This window comes from Spodoptera frugiperda, chromosome 24 (assembly GCF_023101765.2).
Source record: "Spodoptera frugiperda isolate SF20-4 chromosome 24, AGI-APGP_CSIRO_Sfru_2.0, whole genome shotgun sequence".
In the NCBI taxonomy this organism is placed as follows: Eukaryota; Metazoa; Arthropoda; class Insecta; order Lepidoptera; family Noctuidae; genus Spodoptera; species Spodoptera frugiperda.
The window spans coordinates 4,743,209-4,762,893 of record NC_064235.1 but is presented as its reverse complement, the minus strand read 5'-3'; the positions used below and the strand labels follow the sequence as shown (position 1 = coordinate 4,762,893).

The following is a 19,685-nucleotide window of genomic DNA, read 5'->3' as shown; positions in this document are numbered from 1 at the left end:
AATCAGCGTTGTTGACACAATATGACTGATTGTTGAATGATTTGATGTTAGCAAATAGCGTTGCCAGGCGTCTGGATAAAGCAGGACATGGTCAGGCTTTTTAATTGCGTGTCCGGCCAAAATTAATAGTTTCGGATGGTGTCCGGTTTATGGTAAACATAAAAACACTTGGTTTTTACATTCATTTTTCTGTCCTATTAATAATAAGTCACGAAATCCTCAACCACATGTCCGGCCAAGCTGACAGAAATTAAGGTAAACTAGAGAGCCTCTAGTAGCGAGAATTATTTCGTTAGCTGATTTTTTATAGTATTCTTTTATTAATCCGTGGACAATGGTGTGGGTTATAATATGTTTACCAAGATAATCATGTAATAGATTATATTTTAAATTTAAACATGTAACTGTTTTTGTGTCCCTAATAAATCTAATAAGATGGAAGACGTAAAGCGACGTTAGCGCCATGCGCCGTCTGCAAGAAACGTGAACCGCTTTTGTCTTGGGGAATATTCTTTGAAATATCTATGAGAATGCGATAGACTATTAATAGTTATGTATACAGTTTTAATTTATCTGAAAATCCAAAAAGAATGTGCTGCATTGTATCCCGATTTTTTTTTTATGGATTATTAACCCCCGACGCAAAATGAAAGGGTGTTATAAGTTTGATGTGTCTGTCTGTCTGTGGCATCATAACTCCCGAACACATGCAGTGACCAAGGCTCGGAACCGGTTTAAAAAATACCGGTTAATACCGGTTTATATCGGTTTTCCTCCGAACTTTTCTTAAGAACGTGAACATTTAAAGAACTTTATTTAACCTAAATTAACCGGTTTATTCGACGAGGGGCATGTCGGTACACGCGTTGAAATATTATTATTGATTATAATCTGAACAGCGCGCGGCGTTTCTTTGATGTGCGTCGTATTAACCGTTTTTTATTGCTCTAAAACGTTTAATCCGAAAAAACCTTTATGAAAATACTGTTCCAAATACCGGTTTCAAAAAACCGGTTTCGCGAACGAAACCCAATGTAAAGGTTTTGCGTACAAGTACATAATAACGGTTTGAAAATTTAACCGGTATCCGAGCCTTGGCAGTGACTTCTATTTAGTTTTTTTTTTTTTGTATTAAAGATGACTTATGTGCAATTACGAGAGATATTTCAAATGCGTTGTTGACTTTTTAAAGAGATGAGGGTCTTGTAGCAAGGAAGACGCAAATTAATTCATAAAATTAATATAACAAAAGACCAGTAGTTCCTTTTTTTTCCTATGTTGAGTATTTCCTTTATAATAGAATTAGAAGTGACCTTTGATTCTACACAATATACCTACGTACTTCACTAAGAATACACGTGCAAATGCATCTTGGACATTCTACACACAAATATCAACTCTAAAACTCCGTATTAGGGTCGAATTTCTAATAGAGTTAAGGAAAAGAGCTGGCTTCAACAGAAATATGACTTTAAACACAGAGAATAAGGTATATTTTACGGAATCAAAGCCAAAACTGCGCCATTGATGAACGCATAGATAAAAAATTATGCACACAAACAAGATTCTGTGTTAATATTCAAGGTAAGTTTTTTGCTTTTACATTTTTCAAGTACAATACCTACCTACCTACCTACCTACCTACCTACCTACTCTATATGTTTGGGCGTTTGTCCCAAATACCACGTAAGTTGGACGATTCAATGTTAGAAATTATCACATTAGTAATTTTCAACAATAGTAAACAAACGTGAATAATTTCAATATGTAGTAGGTTTTATCTTTTTTTCATGCATTAAACTAAAGATTGCTACCAGACCTTTGGTAGATGCAACATATCTAGATGCAATATTGATTTTTTAGGGGGGGCAAGTCATCCAATGCCTTCTCAGAGTCTGCAGCTACAGATCAGAGGTTAGGTTAGAGGTAGAATCCATTAGACATCTTCCAAAGAGATTTTGAAGTCAATTTCCAAAATTAATTATTTAAATGCTCCCTTTTGGTATAAGAATGATAAGATTTCAAATGGCTAATTTGAAAGAAGTCTTGCTGAATATCAACTTCAGCAAAAATTGAATAAAAAAAACAACTCCTAACTGTAATAAGCCAAAGATTAGAAACATAAAGAGAAAATGTTTACATTTTGGCGCAAATCGTGGGCTTACATCACAATGTTAGCACACCTATGTTGTCATGGCAACGCAAACAGTAGCTGTAACTGTAGTGTTGCAATCAATAAAAAAACTGTGGTTTTAAGCCTGCATGGAGTGTGTAATGTAACCTTTTTGGTTTTATTTTAATAATCTAATTCAAGAGAAAGGTTTGACTGTGTTATGTTACAGAAAGCGTAAAGACATGTTTTTTTTTATTTGTGAATATATTTATACTGCATCAGAAATTATTCTTGTGAATGGTAACAACATATTTTACTTTTTTGTTCTAGAAAATCATATAATAAAAATAAAAGAAAGAAACAAAGTTTTTTTGTTTTGGGCAGCAAACAAGCTTTCAGGTCACTTGCCAAGTGATACCTCTTTTGGATGAGTGGCCATGATAGGTAACACCGAGTTACCTTATTAAACTATTATGAAAGATACAAGAATTTGTTTGTTTGAATGGGGAAACTCCAGAACGACTGCTCTGAATTGAATCATTCTATTTGTGTTTGATAGTCCATTTATTGAGTAAGGATATATATAGACTTATAAAACATCACCCTGCAATCTACAATCAATAAGAGCCGAGCAGAGAGGGTAAAATCGCGCAGGAATAGCTATCTATTATATAAAAATAAGTCGGGTTTTCCTTCCTGACGCTATAACTCCAGAATGCACGAACCGATTTCCACGGTTTTGCATTCGTTGGAAGGTCTCGGACTACGTGAGGTTTATAGCAAACAAAAAACAGGAATAATTTAAGAAATAAGCCAGAAGACAGGGAAATTGGTGGCGAAATGGAGTTCGCCTGGTTTGCTAGTTGTACTATAAAATTGTGTAGGTATCTACTACTTTGTGATTCAGTATAGATATTGCAAGTACCTATTTATTGATTTGGTGATAGGTAAAGGAGATTTAAGTAATTGGGGAGGCTTATATTCAGCAGAGGACGTCTTGTGGCTGATGATGATGATGAAAGGAGAAAAAGATTCTTTGAGGAATCTTCTAGAAAAAATTAAGCTGTGAAAGGTCTAATAGGGGGTGGGGGCTTAAGACTGGAATAGAGGGTTTAGGAATAGAAATTGGTAGGTTATATTTATCAAGGTTGAAGATATAAGTACTTTAAGAAGAAGAATTATATGACACGCCCATTTATAGTGTAATTCTATATTTATAAACGAGAATACATATATCTAGTTATAATTCGATGCTTAGAAATTCTTTATTCATCCAAAACCAATGTGACAATGAGAATCTTATTGGAATGTTGTAAAAACTAAAAACTCAGCGTCATAGGTTATGAAATAAGTAGGAACGAGCAAATATTTCGTATCGTAGAGGAAAGCGTCTAAAAATATCGATAACGCGGGCGGCACGTTCGGTTACGCGTCCAAAAATTTCAAATTTAACAACCTAAGTTCACACGAAATTTTACATATTTCAACGCAAAAGCCAATAATATAACGTTTAAAGCTTAAAATATGGAAGCAGATGGCCGAATTCATAGCTAAAAACCTAATGCGTAATTTCCTAAGTACCTACCAGAGCACGATGCGAGCCACAATGACCCTGACACAAATTAAATCATGACTCACCATTTTAACAAGCACGATTGCACCAAAATTAGCCTAATTTAGACCAAATTAACATCATAGAACAAAGAAAACTTAATAAAAACTTAAAAATAAGTAAAATCGATAATTCCAATAGGAATCTTGTATACCGGAAATCAACGAATCACATGATAAACGTGGTACTTACAGGCATGTTTCTTCGTTGGTTTGTCTGGTTTCAGGAATTCATGAAGCTTGTAGCGTTGTGTGATGCGGAGCTGCGCCTTTTGTTTGAAGGATATTGCAAAAATCAATACTGACGACCTAGTTTCCCGTTTCAATTTCCTTCGACGAACGGAATAGAAATGACATGACGTCTTCTATGAGAGTTGCCATTGCATCAGTATTACAAAACTACCATTTCCTAAAATCAATACTGAACTTCCGGAAGTTTTAGTTTTTATATTTTTGAATATAAGCTTTTACTCAGTTTTGAAAAACTAAAACTGTACTAAAAATTGTTATATGTTTTTATATAACAAAATATATAGTATTTACTTAAGTGCTAGTAACAAAAATTTAAAGATACTATGTTTTGATTTTAATCTCTAGATGTTCGTTTACGATTTTATTTAGATTAAGTCATCTAAAACGTAAATTATTATTATGTATATATCCAAATAAATACAATACAATTATTATCATGCAAATAGAAGACAGTAATTGTTATAATAGGTTAATTTCACAATTAAAAACCTACCTTTTCAAACGTTTTTAATTTTTACTCCATATAAACCCAGTAATAATTGTAACAGAATTATAAATAATTTCTTTATATTGTGAAATAACAAAATAAATAAATAAATATAGTCTAGAAATACAAACAAATACTACTAAAACGAAATATTTTTTGTATTGGGTAATAATTACATTACCACAGATTAAATCTTCTTTTACTTTTTTAAAATTTATATAAAATATATACATAGCTTGTCTAACTGCAAGAAAAATCTTTACTTTTATTCATAAAATTCTCAATCATTGACAAATACATTAATATACAAACGTATTGCAATTTTGGTAATGACACTATTATTATATATTTTTTTATTACCTTGCAACATTAACAAAATAAAAAAATATGACTGGCCACAAATAACAAGTAACGTCAAACACTGCTGATGTTTATTTTTATTATAAAATTATCAATAATTTAATTTCTTCATGGCTAATTCGTTCATGATTATAAAATTAAATAAATTAGATGTTAAATAGCGAGTGTTATAAGCAAAAATGTCGACGGAATCAGAAGAAAACGGGGTCCATATTGGGTCTGTCGACGTCAGTGAAACAGTGAAAGAAAATGCTATATTAGTGGGAGAAAATATTTGTGATTCCGGTATAGATACTTTAGATACGAGTTCTGCTGCATTCCCAGCTTCTGATTCCGATATTTCTCCGATTAAAAACATAACGAGTGATGATTTGGGTCATGGGTCTTCGACTGGTAGTCTTTCGAATGAGAGCAGTCTTTCAAGCCCAGGTTCGGAGGACGGGGGCACAGATAACTTAAACTTCGAGTTCCCCCAACAAACAGACGCGGATTTCGCCAAAGAGTTGATAATAAACTGCATAGACAACATGGCCATTGGTGAAAAACAAGAACAATGTAAAGAACACCTTGAAATAAACGATTTAAAACAAAATGAATGTTACGACAGTAGTAATAAGAACCTGACCACTTCGACAGTAAGTTTGAACGATAATCAGTGTACTGACAATGTGATTTGCAAATCTCCCTTTAGCAAGAGTGCTGAAAACATCACTAATGTAACTTTTGACAAACAGAACGAAACTACTAGTCTTAATAGTAGTGATAAGGAATTAAATGCCGACAAAATCCTTTCACAATTCTCTAGCCAAAAGACTAAAGCTAGTGCTGTGCAGAAAATTCCGGAAACCGTAACTAACGTAGACCCAAAGTATACGAGAATACCGAAGGAACTACTATCACAGGACATCGGTAGTATAGTCAAGAATGTGCACGGAATATTCTCATCGGTAAGCGGCAGCTTAAAGAGTGCGTACACACACCGAACAGCATACGCACAGAAACCTACAAAACCCACCAAAAACTTACCAAACGGTAAACTAATGAACGATATATTCGAAGACGAGAATACGGACACGAAAACTGACATCGTAGAAAAACCGGAAACAATAGAATGCAAGGAAAATATACCGTATTCTAATTCTAATACAGATTCGGTGCTAAAACCGATGGATTCGGATAGTTCAGATTCTACCGATACTAAGAAAGATGTTCTACGGTTACAAGTGGAGTCTTTAGAAAGAGTCCTAGCTGAACAGAGGAAGGAGAATGCGTCTTTAAGAGAGAGAGTGAAACAGCAGTGCGATGAACTACAGCAAAAAGATATGACGTTTAAGGAGTTGGAGGTGAAATTGGATATGGTGAGTGAAAGCTATTCTTTAACTTAAAATGTTTGCACCCTTAGAATGAAAGTGACCGAAACTAATACTGCAAGTTGTGGGAAATGAGCCAGAAAGTCTCAAAAAATCATAGTATTGAATACATTTTAGTATCTCTTCCATATTCCATGACATAAAATTATTTTTTGGATTAGTTCTTAAGTTGTAGAGTATATTTTATAACACTAGTTTATGATAAAATCGAATGTTACAGAAATTTTCAGTTAAGTCACTTTCATTCTAAAAGTACTTGTTATATGTCAGTTTGTTAGCCTAGCAATTTATTTATTTAATCTTTAATGTACATAATACAATTAAATAGTGGTACATAAGGCGAACTTAATGCCGTATGGCAATCTCTACCAGTCAACCTTAGGGTTTATGTGCTAATCTGCAGAACTACTAGTCCGATTTGAATAATTCTTTTTGTATTGAATAGTGCATTTATCGAAGAAGGCTATAGGCTATAAAACAACATCAACAGCTATAAAACATGACTGCACGGTTGGAGCGGTGGCTGGGCAACTGGCTGCCGCGCAACGGGTAGCGGGTTCGATTCCCGCACGGAGCAACTCTTTGGAAAGGTCTCCGTAAGGTTTATAGCAAAGAAAATTTAAGAGAAGTGCAGGAAAACAGGGAAAATAGTTGGTGGCGAAACGGAGTTCGCCGGGTTTGCTAGTATGTATTTTTGGGCAAAAATACAATAAATAAATTCACTGTATAGGCATTTATTTATCTAAGTGGTATTACATTACTGATAACAATGATAGTATGTGTAGCATGCATTGTGCTACTGAATTTAAATATAAGCCACATTTCGGTACAAGGTCATACTTGTATGTAAAATTAATTAAAGTTTAAGTACATCCTTTTATTTCTTGTAGGGTAGAGATTAGCGTAGGTAGAGGTATATTATGTTAATATGTTAAATGCAACATCTTCATCTCCGTTTTATAGGCGTTTTATTTGTCCTATACAATAAGGAAGCGCGAATAAGGAGCTTCTACTGTATAAATAAATAAATTATAGCAAAGAAAATTCAGGAATAATTCAAAAGAATAAATATATTTTTGTCAATTCACTGTAGTATACATTTATCTAAGTGGTATTACAATACTGATAACACAATGATAGTATGTGTAGCATGCATTGTGCTACTGAATTTAAATATAAGCTACACTTTGGTACAAGGTCATGCTTGTATGTAAAATTAATTAATTAATTAAAGTTAAATACATCCTTTTATTTCTTGTAGGGTAGGGATTAGCATTGGCTGTGGCATTGGCAGCGATATATTATATTAATATGTTAAATGTAACATCTGCATCTCCGTTTTAGGCGTTTTATTTATCCTATGCAATAATGGGAATGGATGTCATATGTACTATGAGTCCTATATCAGAAAGGTTTAGTATCGGAGAGGAATAATACACGAGTTACCAGTTACTTCATTTATTAACGACTCAACTTACTCGGCGGGCGCAGCCGCCACTAAGTCATATGATACACAAATACATTGATTTTTGCTTGATCAGCACACGACGTCGCATATACACATATATGTGTCCGTCGCAGCTTTTGAATACGGCGAATACACACCTTTTGCCTAAGAATTTCAAAAGCGCAGATCTGGTGTTATGGCTACTATGCATAGCCCTAAGCCCCCATAGGCCCCAGCACTGCTTGTGGCCCCGTAACGCGGCGCTGCGTTTTTAAGTGTGGGAGAGTCATGCTTCGGCACGAATGGGCCGGCTCGACCGGAGTGACACCACGGCCTCACAGAAAACCGACGTGAAACAACGCTTGCGTTGTGTGAGTGAGGTTAGCGGAGGCCCAAATACCACCCTTCCCAATCCCCGATTCCTCAACAACCCTTAAATTCCTAACCCCTAAAAGGCCGGCAATGCACTTGTAACGCCTCTGGTGTTTCGAGTGTCCATAGTCGGCGGCGATTGCTTACCATCAAGTGATACTTATACCATAAAAAAGAGCCTTTCGCTCTAGCCGCTAACCGAGCGGCTAGCCGTCTCCCGCGGTTAACAATTATTTTTGTGTTGGATAGGCCATTATTAAACACTAGCTACTTCCGCGCGGTTTCATTTACGCTGCTTGGCTCTTATTGGTCATAGCGTGATGTATGCAACACAAAAATAATTATTAAAATTGGACCAGTAGTTCCGCGAGATTAGTGCGTTCAAATACCCGCTCTGCTTGGCTCCTATTAATCATAGCGTGATGTTTTGTAGCCTTCCTTCATAAATGCACTATCCAACACAAAAATAATTAATTATTCAAATCGGACCAGTAGTTCCGGAGATTAGCGCGTTCAAATAAACAAACTCTTCAGCTTTATAATATTAGTATAGATAACGCTGCGATCAATAAGAACCGAGCAGGAATCGCTAGTTCACAATACTATTGTACTATTGAGTGTATGTTTACTAATCTTTACCAATAACTACTAATATTAATAAATGCGAAAGCGTTTGTTTAGCATTCTTTCACATTAGTGTTTGTCATGGACCGTTTTTATGTTGAGATGGTTAGGAGAGTGATAGTAAAGGCTTTTAAACTATATAACCTTGTAATTGTAGAAAAATGTGTAGTTTTATAATGAAATTAAAATGTACATTTTACAGAATAAAGTAGTAGCTAATCTGCACATACTAATTTACTATAATGCGCGCGGTATAAGTAAGCAGCGCGCGTAAAACTATAAAAATAAAAGCGTGTTAAAAATAGTTTGTCTCTTGTCACATCTCAGATGCATTGCAAGCAGTAGGCAGTAGGTACCATTGTTCGCCAACTAATTCCGCGCGTACTACTCAGCTCCTATTGATCGTACCTTGATGTTTCATAGCCTTCCTTAAAAAATGTTCTATCCAACACAAAAAGATTTATTCAAATCGGACCAGTAGTTCAGGAGATTTGCGCGTTCATACAAACTCTACAGATGTATATTAGTATACCAGCTACTTTCGCGCGGTTTCACCAGCTCTGCTTGGCTCCTATTAACCATAGCGTGATGTTTTATAGTCGATAGCCTTCCTCGATTAATGCACTATTCAACACAAAAAGAATTATTCAAATCGGACCAGTAGTTCAGGAGATTAGCGCGATCAAATAAAGAGACAAACTCTTCAGCTGTATATTAGTATACTAGCTACTTCCGCGCGGTTTCACCGGCTCTGCTCGTCTCTTATTGGTCATAGCGTGATGTTTTATAGCCTATAGCCTTTCTAGATTAATGCACTATTAAACACAAAAAGATTTATTTAAATCACCACTAGTTCAGGAGATTAGCGCGTTCAAAAAAACAAAGAAACTTCAACTTTATAATGTAAGCACTTTAGATTAATTTCTATTTTCTTTTCTACAGAAACTTCAACTTTATAATATTAGTACTATAGATTAATTTCTCTTTTCTTTTCTCCAGATGGGTAAACGCGTGGACCACGCAGAAAGAGAGAAGGATGCAGCCGTGATGAGGTACGCTAGCGTCGAGTGCGCAGCCATTGAGGCTAAGAGGGCTGCTGAGAACGCTGCCAAGGCTGAGAAGGCTGCCCAGGCTGAAGTGGAACTGCTGAACGGCAAGCTCAAGTCCGCTGCCGCTGAGAAACATAGGATCTGTCAACTGTATGATGATAAGGTATGGTTTTTAAGAAAGCTATGGAATATCCTAACTATGAAACGGTTTCGTTCCCATTCCTGTGGGATTTCTGGGATCTTCAGTCCTTTTTCGGATTTTTCGTTGTTGTTTTTTTTTCTTTAAAAAAAAACGTTGTTCCACACTAGGATTTTCTCCTGTATCGTGGGTGCGTTTACAAACATACAAGTTCGCATACACATGACACCCAGAACCGAAACAACAATTTGTGGATGACACAAAGAGTTGCTCCGTGCGGGAATCGAACCCGCTACCCGTAGCGCGGCAGCCAGTTGCCCAGCCACCGCACCAACCGTGCAATCGATCTCACTGTATCATTGTACTACTAACTAACTACTATAATACTAAATTAATGATCATGTTATCGACTTACTCACGTACCTGTTTGACGAGGACCTCGACTAGGATTAATTAGTATTAAGTACTTATGTATTTTCTCTGATTCCAAACATAATGTACCAAATTTCATTTAAATCGGTTTAGTGGATTAGGCGTCACGACAGAGATAGATAGAGAGAGACAGATAGATAGACGAGTTACTTTCGTAACGAAATTAAAGTATAATATAGTCATACTAAGTCACAAACCACGTTCTACACTTGCAGTGCCACGAGCTGCTGACGAGCGAGCGAGAGCTGGCCAAGGTGCGGGAGGACATGCGCGAGCTGGACGGCAGACTCAAGTGGACGCAGAGCAAGCTGAGGGTCGAGATGGATGCTTACAAGGTACGCAAAGCAACGGAATCTAGTATACACAGTATATACACAGCGAGCTGGACGGCAGACTCAAGTGGACGCAGAGCAAGCTGAGGGTCGAGATGGATGCTTACAAGGTACGCAAGGCAACGGAATCTAGTATACACAGTATATACACAGCGAGCTGGACGGCAGACTCAAGTGGACGCAGAGCAAGCTGAGGGTCGAGATGGATGCTTACAAGGTACGCAAAGCAACGGAATCTAGTATACACAGTATATACACAGCGAGCTGGACGGCAGACTCAAGTGGACGCAGAGCAAGCTGAGGGTCGAGATGGATGCTTACAAGGTACGCAAGGCAACGGAATCTAGTATACACAGTATATACACAGCGAGCTGGACGGCAGACTCAAGTGGACGCAGAGCAAGCTGAGGGTCGAGATGGATGCTTACAAGGTACGCAAAGCAACGGAATCTAGTATACACAGTATATACACAGCGAGCTGGACGGCAGACTCAAGTGGACGCAGAGCAAGCTGAGGGTCGAGATGGATGCTTACAAGGTACGCAAAGCAACGGAATCTAGTATACACAGTATATACACAGCGAGCTGGACGGCAGACTCAAGTGGACGCAGAGCAAGCTGAGGGTCGAGATGGATGCTTACAAGGTACGCAAAGCAACGGAATCTAGTATACACAGTATATACACAGCGAGCTGGACGGCAGACTCAAGTGGACGCAGAGCAAGCTCAGGGTCGAGATGGATGCTTACAAGGTACGCAAAGCAACGGAATCTAGTATACACAGTATATACACAGCGAGCTGGACGGCAGACTCAAGTGGACGCAGAGCAAGCTGAGGGTCGAGATGGATGCTTACAAGGTACGCAAAGCAACGGAATCTAGTATACACAGTATATACACAGCGAGCTGGACGGCAGACTCAAGTGGACGCAGAGCAAGCTGAGGGTCGAGATGGATGCTTACAAGGTACACAAAGCAACGGAATCTAGTATACACAGTATATACACAGCGAGCTGGACGGCAGACTCAAGTGGACGCAGAGCAAGCTGAGGGTCGAGATGGATGCTTACAAGGTACACGAGGCAACGGAATCTAGTATACACAGTATATACACAGCGAGCTGGACGGCAGACTCAAGTGGACGCAGAGCAAGCTGAGGGTCGAGATGGATGCTTACAAGGTACGCAAAGCAACGGAATCTAGTATACACAGTATATACACAGCGAGCTGGACGGCAGGCTCAAGTGGACGCAGAGCAAGCTGAGGGTCGAGATGGATGCTTACAAGGTACACGAGGCAACGGAATCTAGTATACACAGTATATACACAGCGAGCTGGACGGCAGACTCAAGTGGACGCAGAGCAAGCTGAGGGTCGAGATGGATGCTTACAAGGTACGTGGAACTCTGGAACTCGCTCGATCCCCTGCAACATGGTTGAGTTGGACTGTGCTGGTGTACGTGTCATGTTCGTGAACGGGCGCTGTCAACTGGGACTGGTCAGCTCCGGACTGCATTCATTTTTATTGTCCTCTAGGTTATTTTCTTTTTCTGTCGCTTTGACTGAATATTAGTTTTACATTGTTCTCACATAGTTGTAGTAATCGAAACAATGTAACCAAGAATGGTTTTGTAAACCTGATTGAAATGAGTACTAACCTATGGAGTTTCTTGCTCGTTCTTCTCCATGGGAATCTACACTTTGGAACGAGCAAATAGCTTCACTAGAGGACTGACCGACAGACAGACGTTATTAATATTATTATATTTGCTTTGACGTTCAAAAGTGCCTTCCTGGTCTATTTGAAATAAATGATTTTGACTTTGACTTTGACTTTGACTCTATCAATAGTTTGTTTTGACAATAACAGTCCACTGTTGGACTGTGGACAACTGGAGAAAGGGCCTATACTGGACCTCGTCTACATAAGAGGGCTTTTTTCTAGAAGTGACTTTTTCTAGATTGCGTCTTTGGTCCAGTGGTCGCAAGTGCGACTGCCGACCAAGGATTCGGGTGCGATTCCCGTGTCGGGCAAAAGTATTACTGGGCATTTTCCGATTTTCGAAAAAAATCTCAGTAGTAGTAGTAGTGGCAACGCAATGAAAAGACCGAGGAAAGATGCGTACTATTTTGATCTGATTTGACCATCTAAAGTATCGTATAATCTCGCACAGCTACATAGCGTAATATCAGTGAAAACGGTCACATAGTTTCACAGCTTAGCTACGGGTATTACATCTTCGGAGCATAGCTACATCTTTGATGGAAAAGCACCCTCATTATGATGAACATTTACAAATGATACTTACTGATATTGCTTGGCAAGTTCGGCCTCGCTGGTTGAATGGGCACAGCGTCGACTTCCGATTTAGATGCGATCTGCAATTCCTAGGTCGCGATTTTCCTACCGATACTAGATACAAGAAAAACTAAGACAGCTGCTACACCTTAATCAAGAACTTGTATATTCATTGCCCATTTATATAACGGTAAAACGGGGTGAATAGGGACAGAAGAGAGGTGAATAGGTACAGGGAAATTCTTCATAGTATCTATTCACCCTTCTTCTGTCCCTATTCACCTCTCGATCCCTATTCACCCCGTTTTACCGTAAGGGCATTTGCCCTATTAGACCCCATCTGTGGTGGTCTGATGGTTCTTTGAGTATACTGAGCTCCGGTTCTGGTGGGCTACCCTTGCCGGCGATCTACTATTCCTAGATAGAACTTCCTCGTCGTCCGCAGACCCGTGTCAGTAGTGGATGTCTTGTAACTGATTTAGGTATTTCGTTGCGGGATCCAAGACAGTCATTCATGGCCCTAGGACGCGCCGGACTTCACTGTCAACAAAAACTGGTTGTATCTACCTTAATAGATCTTGGCTTACAGGAGTTCAGCGGTATGAGAGGTTGTAGCGGCACGAATGTTTGTCTCTATGAAAAAAAAAACTGATATAAAGATATACGCTTTTTAAACTGACATGGTCACTAACCATTACTATTTACCCATGTTTCCCAATTTATGTCCATGCCCTTTGAGCAAAAACATCCGATTGACGTCATTACTATCATGTAACAACGCTATATGATTTGCAGGTAGGCAGACCACGAAAAATTGACGCTCAGGTCTGGTTCTTGTCGGGCGGTGCTGCGTCTTGCGTTTGCAATACGGTGCCGAAACAATCGGAAATATCATAGACATAAATAAACATGGTAAACATCCCATCTCAAGCTCTAATGTTAGTGATATAAAGATGATTAGGATAACAATGTTGTATATTTGCAGGAGGCATTGGAAAAGTCGGAGAAGCTGACTCAGCAGGTGACGGAGCTGGAGGCCGCGCGGGAGACGGCCGCCGCCAACGCTACCGACTCCGCCAGGGCTAAACAATTAGGTAATTATTATACCAGCAACTTTTTTTTTTTTTTTTAAATGTTCTATTAAAAACGTTGCCCCACATTAGGATTTTCTCCTGTGTCGTGGGTGCGTTTACAAACATACAAGTTCACATACACATCACGCCCAGATGTTTATATGTGTGTGTAAGACATGAACGATGCATTGCGTTGGTGTTTGGTACTGGTTTGGACACCACTCGACATGTGTTTCGCTCCGTCCACGGAATCGATCCTCAGCGAGGTGTTGCACTCGGCGGCCAGTTGCCCAGCCACCGAATATTATACCGTACCAGCTAAAACTGCCAGCGGCTTCACCCGCATTTCCTGTAGGATAAAAGTAGCCTGTATTTAAATCATAATCTAGCCGTTATGACGTGATTGATTAACAAATATACACACAAACTCACTTACAAACTTTTGCATTTATAATATTAGTAAGATGTTAGCATTGCTTCGTTGGTTGAGTGGTCGCAAGTGCGACTGCCGGACAAGTGGTCTGGGGTTGGATTCGACCAAAGTATTACCGATCAGTTTTTGAAAATTTTCTCAGTAAGTAGTAGCACGGAGTCTGGAATTGTGCCCGGTGGTATATGCTCTATAGGCTCACCACACCACACAGGTGAAAAGTGGGTGTATATTGTATAGTGCAAGTACGTGCCTTAATGTGCACCTCTGCCTACCCCTTCGGGGATAAAAAGGCGTGACGTTGTGAGTGTGTGTAGTAGTAGCTATGTCTGTTTTCATCTCACGATATAGAAAACTTATAAATAATACGAGTAAGTATATATTAGAGACTGCACGATTGGTGCGGTGCTGCAACGTGTAGCGGGTACGATACCGATCGGAGCAGCTCATTGTGTAATCGACAAATTGTTGTTTCGGGTCTGGTGTCATGTGTACGTGTAGAGGTGCACATTACACCCACTTTTCACCATTTGTTTTATAAGTCCTATGTAATAGGGGAAGCCCATGGTGTCATATACTGGGCACAATTCCAGACTCCGTGCTGCTACTGAGAAAATCAGAATAAAGCCCAGAAATACTTCGGGCAAAGTATTTCTGGGCTTTATTTTCCTTCCCGGGAATCGAGACCTCTTGTCCGGCGTCATAAGTCATAATTCTGGCGCAGTCGGGTAATAATAATTAAACTTTATTTTCCAGAGTCGGAATTAAAAGAGAGTCAGGCAGCGTTGATCCTCTGTCGCCACGAGAGAGATGAACTCGATCGCAAGCTGACAGCTATGACGCAGCAGTTGGAGGCTTGTGTGAAGGAAAGGGACAGCGCTACCGCCGCTCTCGCTCGCACCACCGCTGAGGTAAGTGACGTCATCTATTATATAAAAATAAGTCGGCTTTTCCTTCCTGGGGGCCTACTCTAATTCAACGAACGAACGAAAAAACTTCGCAGATTGCATACTACAATTCTATTTATTACGAACTTTCGTGACCAAAAATGAACGAATTAAATGAAGATAAATAAATAGTAAATTAAAAATAAAACGTTATTTCAAGTAATTCTATTAGTAACTCAATAAAACCTACGGCCGAAGATTAAACGAAACTTCGGATTCGAGAACCGGAGTAGGCCCCCTGACGCTATAACTCCAAAACGCACGAACCGATTTCCACGATCTTGCATTCGTTGGAAAGGTCTCGGGTTCCGTGAGGTTTATAGCAAAGAAAATTCAGGAACAATTTAAGAGAAAAGAAGGGAAATTGGGAAAATCATTGGTGGCGCGGCGGAGTTCGCCGGATTTACTAGTTGCCTATATTATTATTGGAGCCGTTTACTAGTACATTTTAATTGTGAAAACAAATTCAAGTAATAGATTAGTTAAGGTAGGTATAGGAGATGGTTTAGCTACACTTTGGAACGAGTACCTAGCTTCATTGACAGAGGGACTGACTGACGGACTGACGAATTTATCACTTAATATTAATCTATCGGTTTTAACTGTATAAATCCCGTGAGATAAATAATATCCTATCACCCAAGTCAGCTCATACCCTGTCTGTATATCAAATTTTATCAAAATCCGTTCAATAGTTTCAGCGTGGTTGACGTATAAACATCCAAACAAATATTAGTGCTCTACTTATTTACTCTGCGATGATGCAACGCAACGTCACGCCTTTTGTCCCCGAAAGGGTAGACAGAGGAGCACATTACGGCTTGTAATGCCGCAATACAATTTACACTTTTCACCATTTGTATTATACGTCCCATGTAATGGGGTGAGTCTATTGTCCTATACTGAGCATAATTCCAGACTTTATAGCTACTCTGTGACATCCCGTATAAAATGTTTTTATTTTGGACAAGCCCGCCATAACCTCCCATACCGCTGCAACTCCTGTGCACCAGGATCTACAGTAGATACAACTATGAAAACACCGGAACACTGAAGTCCGGCGCGTCTCACGGACATGAATGACTGTCTTAGATCCCGCAACGAAATAAATCAGAAGATGTTATTAGAGGAAAAGAAAACTAAAATGGTTATCGATTCAAGACAAATTTCCCAGTTTTAGTTTTTGACAGCTACAGTGAATAGATCTCACGCTACATGTACGCCATCTAACGGTTCTCCGACATCTTTAATTGATTTTTGTCTGGACTTTAAAAGAGACTATGACCTCTGAGTTTGTTTCGACATTTCTTCTCAGAGTAGTCCGATAGGAAATGCTGGCCTCATCTAGTTATTAAAGAGATTGACGTGTAAAAGTGTTATTTTATAACCTATTTGCAAAATAAATATCATTTATCATTTAACGGTTACCACTAAAATTACAGGTAGAAGAACTGAAAGAGAGTAATCTTCGCTTGGAGGAGGAGGCGGCGGAGCTAGCGGCGCTACGAGCTAAGGCAGCGCTCGCTGATACACTCAGCGCACAGCTACAGAGGTAAAATTATGTTCAATTGACAACGTTAAACAAAAACTATTTTAACATCCTTCTCAGTTAATATTTTTTATTATACTTAAAATGAAACAATGTTTTCATTGTATGAAGGCAAGCAACTGAGATGTACTATTTTGGATAACAAACAACAATACTAAAACCTGTTTGTCTAAACGCATTCAAAGCCGCTGGCAGAAGCTAGTATAGTATAATATATATTACATACATATCACGCTATGACCAATAGGAGCCGAGTAGCTAGTAACTAATGTGTACAATATTAAATTATTGACTTCCAAAAAGGAGGTCCTCAGTTTGACCTGTATGTACGTATGTTTGTCAGCGATTATCTCGCGATTGGCTGAACCGATTATGATGTGGATTTCAGAAAAAGTGTTTCTTACACTTCACTGTAAGATTTTGATTAAAAATCACGTAAATTAATGTGGAGAAAAGCTCTACTAGTTTAGAGTCACAGAGGGACTCTTCATCATGAGCACCGTGACGCAGACGCGGCGACGTCGTGCATCTCCATGTCCCCGCGTGGCTTTTGCTTAGTTTAGTATGTTTCTCGATAGTTATTATAAAAAAGTGTAATATTTTACTATCTTCTGCTTGTTGCAGGGAGTCGGAGCGCGCGTCCCAGGCGGAGGAAGCCCTAGCAGTGGAGCGCGGCGTCGCCGAGACATGCGGACGGCGCGAGGCCGCCGCACTGGAACACGCCGCCACGCTCACCGCCGCGCACGTCGCGCTCTCCGCCGCGCACAGTCGCAGGGACGCCGAGGTACTGCTACTGTATATTTATATATTTATATACCACGCCGCCACGCTCACCGCCGCGCACGTCGCGCTCTCCGCCGCGCACAGTCGCAGGGACGCCGAGGTACTGCTACTGTATATTTATATATTTATATACCACGCCGCCACGCTCACCGCCGCGCACGTCGCGCTCTCCGCCGCGCACAGTCGCAGGGACGCCGAGGTACTGCTACTGTATATTTATATATTTATATACCACGCCGCCACGCTCACCGCCGCGCACGTCGCGCTCTCCGCCGCGCACAGTCGCAGGGACGCCGAGGTACTGCTACTGTATATTTATATATTTATATACCACGCCGCCACGCTCACCGCCGCGCACGTCGCGCTCTCCGCCGCGCACAGTCGCAGGGACGCCGAGGTACTGCTACTGTATATTTATATATTTATATACCACGCCGCCACGCTCACCGCCGCGCACGTCGCGCTCTCCGCCGCGCACAGTCGCAGGGACGCCGAGGTACTGCTACTGTATATTTATATATTTATATACCACGCCGCCACGCTCACCGCCGCGCACGTCGCGCTCTCCGCCGCGCACAGTCGCAGGGACGCCGAGGTACTGCTACTGTATATTTATATATTTATATACCACGCCGCCACGCTCACCGCCGCGCACGTCGCGCTCTCCGCCGCGCACAGTCGCAGGGACGCCGAGGTACTGCTACTGTATATTTATATATTTATATACCACGCCGCCACGCTCACCGCCGCGCACGTCGCGCTCTCCGCCGCGCACAGTCGCAGGGACGCCGAGGTACTGCTACTGTATATTTATATATTTATATACCACGCCGCCACGCTCACCGCCGCGCACGTCGCGCTCTCCGCCGCGCACAGTCGCAGGGACGCCGAGGTACTGCTACTGTATATTTATATATTTATATACCACGCCGCCACGCTCACCGCCGCGCACGTCGCGCTCTCCGCCGCGCACAGTCGCAGGGACGCCGAGGTACTGCTACTGTATATTTATATATTTATATACCACGCCGCCACGCTCACCGCCGCGCACGTCGCGCTCTCCGCCGCGCACAGTCGCAGGGACGCCGAGGTACTGCTACTGTATATTTATATATTTATATACCACGCCGCCACGCTCACCGCCGCGCACGTCGCGCTCTCCGCCGCGCACAGTCGCAGGGACGCCGAGGTACTGCTACTGTATATTTATATATTTATATACCACGCCGCCACGCTCACCGCCGCGCACGTCGCGCTCTCCGCCGCGCACAGTCGCAGGGACGCCGAGGTACTGCTACTGTATATTTATATATTTATATACCACGCCGCCACGCTCACCGCCGCGCACGTCGCGCTCTCCGCCGCGCACAGTCGCAGGGACGCCGAGGTACTGCTACTGTATATTTATATATTTATATACCACGCCGCCACGCTCACCGCCGCGCACGTCGCGCTCTCCGCCGCGCACAGTCGCAGGGACGCCGAGGTACTGCTACTGTATATTTATATATTTATATACCACGCCGCCACGCTCACCGCCGCGCACGTCGCGCTCTCCGCCGCGCACAGTCGCAGGGACGCCGAGGTACTGCTACTGTATATTTATATATTTATATACCACGCCGCCACGCTCACCGCCGCGCACGTCGCGCTCTCCGCCGCGCACAGTCGCAGGGACGCCGAGGTACTGCTACTGTATATTTATATATTTATATACCACGCCGCCACGCTCACCGCCGCGCACGTCGCGCTCTCCGCCGCGCACAGTCGCAGGGACGCCGAGGTACTGCTACTGTATATTTATATATTTATATACCACGCCGCCACGCTCACCGCCGCGCACGTCGCGCTCTCCGCCGCGCACAGTCGCAGGGACGCCGAGGTACTGCTACTGTATATTTATATATTTATATACCACGCCGCCACGCTCACCGCCGCGCACGTCGCGCTCTCCGCCGCGCACAGTCGCAGGGACGCCGAGGTACTGCTACTGTATATTTATATATTTATATACCA

At 41.2% G+C, this 19,685-nt stretch overlaps 2 protein-coding genes and 1 long non-coding RNA gene across 5 annotated transcripts in view; 1 reads left to right on the top strand and 2 right to left on the bottom strand.

Annotated features, from left to right (window-relative positions):
• LOC118278486 (kinesin-like protein KIF3A) overlaps positions 1-4,097 on the bottom strand; it is a 41,711-nt gene extending 37,614 nt beyond the window's left edge. For both annotated transcript variants that reach the window (XM_050703529.1, XM_050703530.1), the window contains exon 1: positions 3,918-4,097. In XM_050703529.1, coding sequence (XP_050559486.1) covers positions 3,918-3,923 — 6 coding nt within the window. In that variant the 5' untranslated portion in view covers positions 3,924-4,097. The remainder of the gene's footprint in view (positions 1-3,917) is intronic.
• Positions 1-19,685, bottom strand: part of LOC126912285 (uncharacterized) — a 129,568-nt gene that overhangs the window by 37,614 nt on the left and 72,269 nt on the right. The window lies entirely within an intron of this gene.
• The window catches only part of LOC118278485 (coiled-coil domain-containing protein 186), a 31,414-nt gene continuing 16,579 nt past the window's right edge, over positions 4,851-19,685 (top strand). For both annotated transcript variants that reach the window (XM_050703458.1, XM_050703457.1), the window contains exons 1-7: positions 4,851-6,181; positions 9,636-9,848; positions 10,472-10,591; positions 13,873-13,981; positions 15,147-15,301; positions 16,780-16,889; positions 17,511-17,670. In XM_050703458.1, coding sequence (XP_050559415.1) covers positions 5,003-6,181; positions 9,636-9,848; positions 10,472-10,591; positions 13,873-13,981; positions 15,147-15,301; positions 16,780-16,889; positions 17,511-17,670 — 2,046 coding nt within the window. In that variant the 5' untranslated portion in view covers positions 4,851-5,002. The remainder of the gene's footprint in view (positions 6,182-9,635; positions 9,849-10,471; positions 10,592-13,872; positions 13,982-15,146; positions 15,302-16,779; positions 16,890-17,510; positions 17,671-19,685) is intronic.